Genomic DNA, 7,367 nt, shown 5'->3' with positions numbered 1-7,367 from the left:
TTTTTGCTAAAATAATATATCCATCATTTAAATCATTATTTATACAAATGCACTTTATTGTTTTAAACAGAACAAAAGAAGAGGCAGAAAATATTTGCATATAACAAATCCTAGCTTATAAATGTAGTTTTTTAGTGGTGATGTCTCTAATCAGTCTTCAGGGATTTTTTTTTTTTTTTTAACTTGCTTCACTGTGTCTTGAGCGCTGATATTAAGAGAAAAGCACATTGGCATAAAGTGTAAACCAGTGTCTCAAAACACTGGAAGAACTTGGAGAGCAAACATAATTCTTCTTATTTCCTCTAAGTAATCTTTCGTAAAACAAAAGGTGATCTTTGGCATAGATTCATACTTTAAAGGCATTAATATTGCATTTATATCAGGTAAGCAACTACAAATATGCTGAGGGCCTTAAAAATAATATTCATCAGTTAAAAGAAAATAGAGGAAGCCTGAGTGTACAGTACCAACTTAAGTTTTACACATTCGATGTTGAGATTTAACATATATTGGAGGTGAGAAGAAAGGACATTCAGGCAAGGGTTCTTACTCCTTTACTCATCCAGTTCTGGCTTTGGGAAGAAATAAGATTTCATGTGCTGGGCAATGCTTAGACAGCAGTGATAAGTGCAAAAAAGGAAAAGTTCTTCTCTCACTTTGCTAATAGGAAATTTATGGTGATAATTAAATATTATACCCATTATTCTCTTGGACACTCATACTTGGGAGGGAGGAGAGGATACAGGGTCTTGGTTACTTGGGAGGTAGGAACATACTGAGGACTATTTCTCATTGATTCATTCCCAACAGTGCCAGAATTCCAGTCTGCAAGTACCAATCTCCCTTAGGTAGGAAGTGCCCTTCAGACAGGACTGCCTTTCTCTTAAACATTCCTGGGAGGCAAGCACCAATTCTTAGGACAATTTCAAAAGGATAAAAAGGCTCTTTCAAAATTACAATGAACAAACACATATCTTTAAAATCTTGTTTAGGAAGGGGGTGAGGGTAGAATACAAAAGCCAGGACAGGAGACATGATTTGGTTAAAAATTAAATGCAGCATTTCAGCTCAGAACAAGAGATACGAATGAATGCTAAGGCCTCAGCACAGACCTCTGCAGGCAGTGACAAAGCATGAAGCTCCTGGGAGTGACCCTGCTGGGAAGATGGGCAGGGCCACGCCCCGGCTACTCTGCCCCTCCAGTAGCAGAAAGCACCAGGACACACAGTGTGTTTGTGGGGTGGCTACCTTGACAGGCCGAGGCCAGATATAGGACAGGAATTTTCCCTAGCACAGACACTGCTCAGGGGCAAGGTAAAGACAGAATCATGTGATTCTGTGATTTCCTCCTGAGAGTGAAATTTGGTTTTGTACTGTGGGAAATTAGAAGGATTAAATTGGGGAAGGGCAAGAAGTAAATCCAGGCTCCACCTACTGGGGCTCCCCAGAGGCCATCTTCCCTTGTAGCAGCGAAGCTCACTCTGAAAAGGACCCAGATAGTACACAGCCAGGGTCAGGAGCAATATAGAAAGCCCAAAACAAATTTTGGAGGCACAGTGATTTCCTTCTTAACTAAGCTGTCTGGGCCCTGGGTCTTGGGAGCCTAGCAGGAAGAAGGGGGTAGGGGAACAAGGAGAATGAAGCAAAGAAGGAACTGTCCCCTAGGGAATGAGGGCAGAGCAGGTGTCTGGCTAGTGTTCAGTCTTGGATTCTGAGCTTATGTGAAGTCCATGGGCTATAAACCCAGTCTTCCTATTGGGATAGAGTGTGCACAAGTATTAACTGTGTTTGAGAATACAGGCTTTATACGGAGACATATTTCAAAGTGTCCATGACAAGAGTATAAATGATTTCTAAAGTGAAGAGGCCTCATTCCTTTCTGTTACGTCAGGCCAGGATGTGGCTTTTAACCCCCTAAGCAATTTTCATCATCTTCTGGGACTCCAATCATTTCATTCTGTTTAGTAGGGGTTTCTGTGCCAGCCAAGTTTGACCAAGTGCCTACTGATACCAGGGAGTCTTTCTAACCCAGCGCAATGTAAATCCAGCATCTGTTCGAATTTTGATTGAAGCAGCTTCAGCTTCTCTAACAGTCTCCTTCACTGACTGCATGAGGTTCTGGGCATTGTGAACCAGCATCTCGGTGGCCTGCAAGGAAAGCAAGAACTCTCCATTACTCACAGTCCCTGACGCAGTCCAACCTCCAAGACTGGCTTAAGCTAGGAGTGGACTGCAGTTTACCCCGCCTGCAGCTGGCATCCCCCCACTTGTCATATCACTGGTGGGGTAGGGGAATCACCAAAAACAACCCAAAAAAGGCCATCACTGATTGTGTACTATACCAGCAGATAGATTCTAGCACATACTCTTTTCCTGGTCTTCAAACAAGCTCCTGCCTCATGCTCCTGCTGTTCCCTCTACCTGGAATGCTTTTCCCTCATGGCTCACCCCTCACCTCCAGATCTTTGCTCTGATCTTTGGTAAGGCATTCCCTGCTCACTTTACTTTAAATCACAAAGACCTTCCCACTGACAGCATTTCATCCTCCAATTCTTCATTTTTCTCCACAGAACCCATCATTACTGATAGACTGTATGTTTTACCTAAGTTGTTCATTTTATCTGATATTTTTACCTGATTTAAAATTTAAGTTCCATAAGGGCCGTGATATTTTTCAGTTTTGTTCGCTGCTATGTCTCAGGACAGTGCCTGGCACAAGAGATATTTCATAAATATTTAATTCTAATAAGGAGTGAAAAAACCAAATCAACAAACCCATTGTCATATAAATCGATGAAAATCCAAATCAGTAAATCTAAACACAAACTTACAGGACTGGGATAACACTAGTACTCCACCATAGAAACTCAGAGAACTTACAATCTATTAGCTCAGTAATTTATTTCTTAATTGTTATTTGAGACACACACACACACAAAACCACAGAACTATTTTTGAGCCACAGACCCTGTGAGGAGTTCATGAAGTCTAAAGATTCTTCCCCGAAAAATGCTCGTGTGTATAAAATTTGTGCATGCAATTTCTGAGGGTTCATCGGCTCTGAGAGGGAGAACTATGGGCTTAAATTCCTGGTCAGCTGATCTTTTCATGCCTGTCAACAAAGAGGCCAAGGCCCAGAGAGGCTCAGAGATTTGCCAACCAAACACACAATAATCAGGATGAGGACTCAAAACTTCTGACCTGGCAGTCCTGTGTTTTTTTTCATTCTACCACCCTGTCACTTTCTACCTTTTTTATTTGGGATATTAGGTGGAACATAGTAGATATTCCCAGAATATGTTTTTGTTGGTTAAATGATATGGTCTGAAACTATGAGTCCTATTCTTCCTTCCCTGTTTTCTCTACTTCCTTTTCTTGGGGGCAGATGAGATCACATGACAGGAAACAACCCAGTGCCCAAACCCTGCCTAGATTACATGGAAGTTAGGGGAGAAGATCCAATTCCTCTGGTGCACAAGGAAGGCCAGGGTGAGAGCTGCTGGATTGAAATATGGTAGTGAAAGCACCACTGGCACTAGGGGAGTAGGTTCTCTGTATCCTGGCCCAGAGATCAAGGACGGAGTTCCCCAAGGAGAGGGACTGTGTCTGACTTTTTCAAACCCCCTTCATAGTGCCTAATACAGTGAGTGCCACATGCATGCCCATGTACGATGAGCCTGTCTGAGCAGTTCAACAAAAGCTGTGCTACCTACTGTAAGACGACACTGGAAGTCTGGCTTACAGCAGGGCCTACTAGAGAGGAGGTAAGGAGAGGAACAGGTGCTCAGATGAAGACTTTCTGAATAGTGGGCCACATTTCCAGGAGGCAGTGAAAGAGGACAAACTCCAAAAAGTGGCTGCCATCGCTTAAGAGAACCCTCCTCCCATCATCCTTATTTCAAATGCTGTCAAAGAAACCGAGAGAAGCACCTCCTTTGAGCTGTCATTTCAGCCTCATCACACGCCCCTGAAAAGCCTACATTATTCAACCTCCCCAGGGTACTTATCACCCAGTGAGCTAGGAAGGAGAAATTCTCTCCAGTCAAAAAGGTCACAATGGGCAGGAGTGAACAGACTAGAGGCCTCAAGATAGCCAAACCTATTCCATGGAGAAAAAGAACTGAGCAGAGTCCCAACTGCTACCAATGCTTAACCCTAGGCCTCAACTTCCCATCTGTAAAGTGACCAAAGTTGCATAAGACTTTTACTTCCCCTTCGAAGTTTTGAATGCATCTCTCCAACCAGATGCCCTTCGGAGAGACTCCATTCCACCTACTGAATACTCAAATCATGGGTAAAACTTACCCAAAGCTGAATTAAGTTGCTATAATTGGCAAAGAAGCTGCTGGCACGACACCAGAAGCAGCAGACACATACCTGCTCAGATTCTTCATCACTGATGTTGGTCCGACCCAGCATGGTAGCCTTCACGGTGGACAGGATCTTGAGCTGGGTGCTTATGGTTGGGATTCGCTCACATACCTATAAAGAAAATTTAGTATGTTTCTAATGTTTTTCTTACCCACAAGTTCCTTGAGGGCAAGACTTGTCCACCTCTGTATTCCTAGGGGCTGGAATACAGAAGGCATTCAACAAATTACCAGCAGGATTCCACTTGCTTTCTCCCTAGGACCAATATAGTCCCTTTGTTCAGAAAGGAAGCATTAACATTTTTTCATTTGATCAGGGAATAAATTTTCCTGACTCTGCCTTTCGCAAATGTACATATATGTATTTCCCTTTCTGCCATTTCTTTCCACTCCAAAAGCTCCTCCTCCTCCTTGCTCATCCAGTTTTCTCTCTCTTGCTTTCTCCCTCCCATCCTCCCCACTCCGACACACACGCACACTTTTCTTGAATACCTGCAAGAGGTTGGTTCTGATCCGCTTATCTGTGCACTGCTTGGCAACCTCCTTGGCCAACCGCGTTACCTCATCTGAGGCCTTGGCAATGTCCTTGGCACACTGAATCAGTGCCCGCTTGGTACCACTGCCCCCTCTTACCAGCCGAGACATCTCAGCCATCAGCAGGGCCATGCGCTTGGCTGCTGCAATGATGTCATTGCCCTAGAGAGAAGCAAAGACATAATGTGAGCTCAGCCCCAACTCTGGCCAAGTTAGGAAAGGAAGGAGAAGCACAGAGAAGAAAGGAGGGAGCCTGCTGCTCCAGTGGCCCTCTGGAAGGGTGGGAAGAAGATAAAAGGACTACTCTTGAGTGACATGGATGGCACAGGAGGACAGAAGAGTGATCCAAAGCACTCCTCCCAGGACTGAATGAGAGAGACAGAGAGGGAAAGAGATTATCCAACTGAAAAAAAGGAAGACCAGGTAAAATATTAGTCTGGAAGGGCAACATGTGCACCCCTGGCATAGCACTGAACACAGCACTTCAGCATCTCCAAGTTAATCATGGCAATAAAAATGAGGATGAGGTCAAGAAGTTGGTTAAACAGGCATTTTCCTTTCTATAGGGGGAAAGCAGTAAGCTGGCCTGAGGGGAAAAATACAGAGGAGCCTTTCCAGATGCTGAAATCCTCTTCATCCTAACCCTTGTTACAAATAGCAGCCAAGGACCATTGCTGCTGAACTAGAATTTAAACCAAGTAACTGTTATCAGCATTGGTGAGACAAGATGTATTTTCTCACCTAGACTGCTCCTGCCCTCCCTCTACTGCCTCTTATTTGTCCTGTCAGCCTAAAGGAACACGGTATTTTAATTTATCACTTTTTAAAAGGCCAAGAATCAATTTTTCTGTCCCCTCAGCTAAGTGGCTTCAATTAAAGAAACCTTCAGCTAAGAGGATGCCGCGGAGGCACCAGAAAAATAAAAATCCTGAGTCAAAGCTATAAATGGAACCCCCACTCCAACAAATAGCAGTTTATCTGAGATTTGGCATCTGGGTTCATTAAAACCCCATGGGTCACAATAAAGAAACGTACAAGTAATTTATGCCTTCAAAAGGTTTCTCTTTTGACTGATAAAAACCAAAAATAACAACTGCAATGTTCAAAACTACCTAAAAGGTCAGGCCCTATTCATTTTTCCCCTCATGCTTTTCAATTTCTATACAAGGCAGTGAAGCATACACAAACCATGCCACTGCAGGGCACCGTGTGAGACACCCCCACAGGCATCACGAAGTGGCCGATCACTATGGGGGGAGGCGTGGAACATCTCAGGCAGTAATTGAGGCCAGAGAGAATGCAGGTATGGGAAGTAGTCAGGAGAATAGGGGCATGTTAGACAAGGCTGTCTGGGCCCATCTCTTCCAGTGTAGACCTGGTATCATTCCAGGATTTTATGACCTTGATTAGAAGACAGTGTAGTGCCAGGGTTAGTTATTACCCATCAGTCTTCAAACCCTTTCTTCTTGCAACATGCTACCTTCAAAAGGAAAAAAGAGTAATCACCCTCTTCCCTACTCCCCAAACTAGTATTGGTTCAGTCCCAAGGTCAAAGCTCTGTAGCTGCCTGTCCTACAGCCTTGAAGCGCCCACTGTTCCCCACTTCCAGCCCCTCCCACTGAAATACCTGGACAAGCAGTCAGTAAAGCCCCCTTCCCTGTGGGTTCCCATTGAAGCCAGCATCTGCCAGGCAGCCAAGTGCAGGGCCACAAGCAGTCCGCCCCAGAGACCCTGCCGTATAAAGCTGCTTCTCACCCTGATCAACTCTGCCTGAGCCATCAGTGAGAGGTCAGCAGAGAAGGGGGTGGTAGGCAAAGCTCAATGGTCAGGCCAGGTGACCTCTTAATGGTCTACAATGGTTCCAGACCTGCAAGTCATTGAGAGACATATCCACGGCTTCCCAAGGGCTTTAAGGTTCCAATTGTGGCCCCGAGGTAAGAAAAGAAATCCTTTCAAAAAGTGACCCCATCTCTACCCCCAAACATAAATGCAATCCAATTAATCTGGCATTAGCAGACCTATCAAACTTGTGAAGCCAGTCCTAACAACAAGGTGCAGATAGACAGATGCCCGCCCTGCTCAGACTCACAGGACTCGCACAGATCATGAGTGATGCAATGTGTCAAGGCTGCACATGGCCGGATGCATATGGAGCAGCCCCAACCGGGGGTGCTAATCAGTACCTTACTAGACCACTTGGTAGCTTCCCGATGCAATGACTGAGCCGCGGCCAGAATGGGCTGGTTGACCGGCTGACTGGATGGCATTAACAGCAGCTCAGGTTCGTAATCGTCTTCCATGTCAGGGGGGACAGGGAACCCAACAGCATCAGCCGCATCTGCCTCAGCTACAACACCTATACCCACCTCAGCGGCTGGGTTACCCCGCTTTGTCGATGGCAGGAAGGATGAGAAACAGGGACAGTGTTAGTAAGAGCAGTAGGACTGGGGAAGCTGAGCATCA

The 7,367-nt window shown here is 45.0% G+C and overlaps 1 protein-coding gene across 2 annotated transcripts in view; it reads right to left on the bottom strand.

The window, feature by feature from the left end:
* Window positions 1-35: 35 nt before the first annotated feature.
* Window positions 36-7,367, bottom strand: part of VCL (vinculin) — a 111,896-nt gene continuing 104,564 nt past the window's right edge. The window contains exons 19-22 of one of the 2 annotated variants that reach the window (XM_003994069.6): window positions 7,088-7,291; window positions 4,863-5,066; window positions 4,378-4,482; window positions 36-2,148 (exon numbers count right to left, since the gene is read on the bottom strand). In XM_003994069.6, coding sequence (XP_003994118.1) covers window positions 2,002-2,148; window positions 4,378-4,482; window positions 4,863-5,066; window positions 7,088-7,291 — 660 coding nt within the window. In that variant the 3' untranslated portion in view covers window positions 36-2,001. The remainder of the gene's footprint in view (window positions 2,149-4,377; window positions 4,483-4,862; window positions 5,067-7,087; window positions 7,292-7,367) is intronic. The other variant, XM_003994068.6, reaches the window with a different exon arrangement.

The sequence above is a fragment of the Felis catus genome, chromosome D2, assembly GCF_018350175.1.
Source record: "Felis catus isolate Fca126 chromosome D2, F.catus_Fca126_mat1.0, whole genome shotgun sequence".
NCBI classification, from domain to species: domain Eukaryota; kingdom Metazoa; phylum Chordata; class Mammalia; order Carnivora; family Felidae; genus Felis; species Felis catus.
This window is presented reverse-complemented; position numbering and strand designations above follow the sequence as displayed.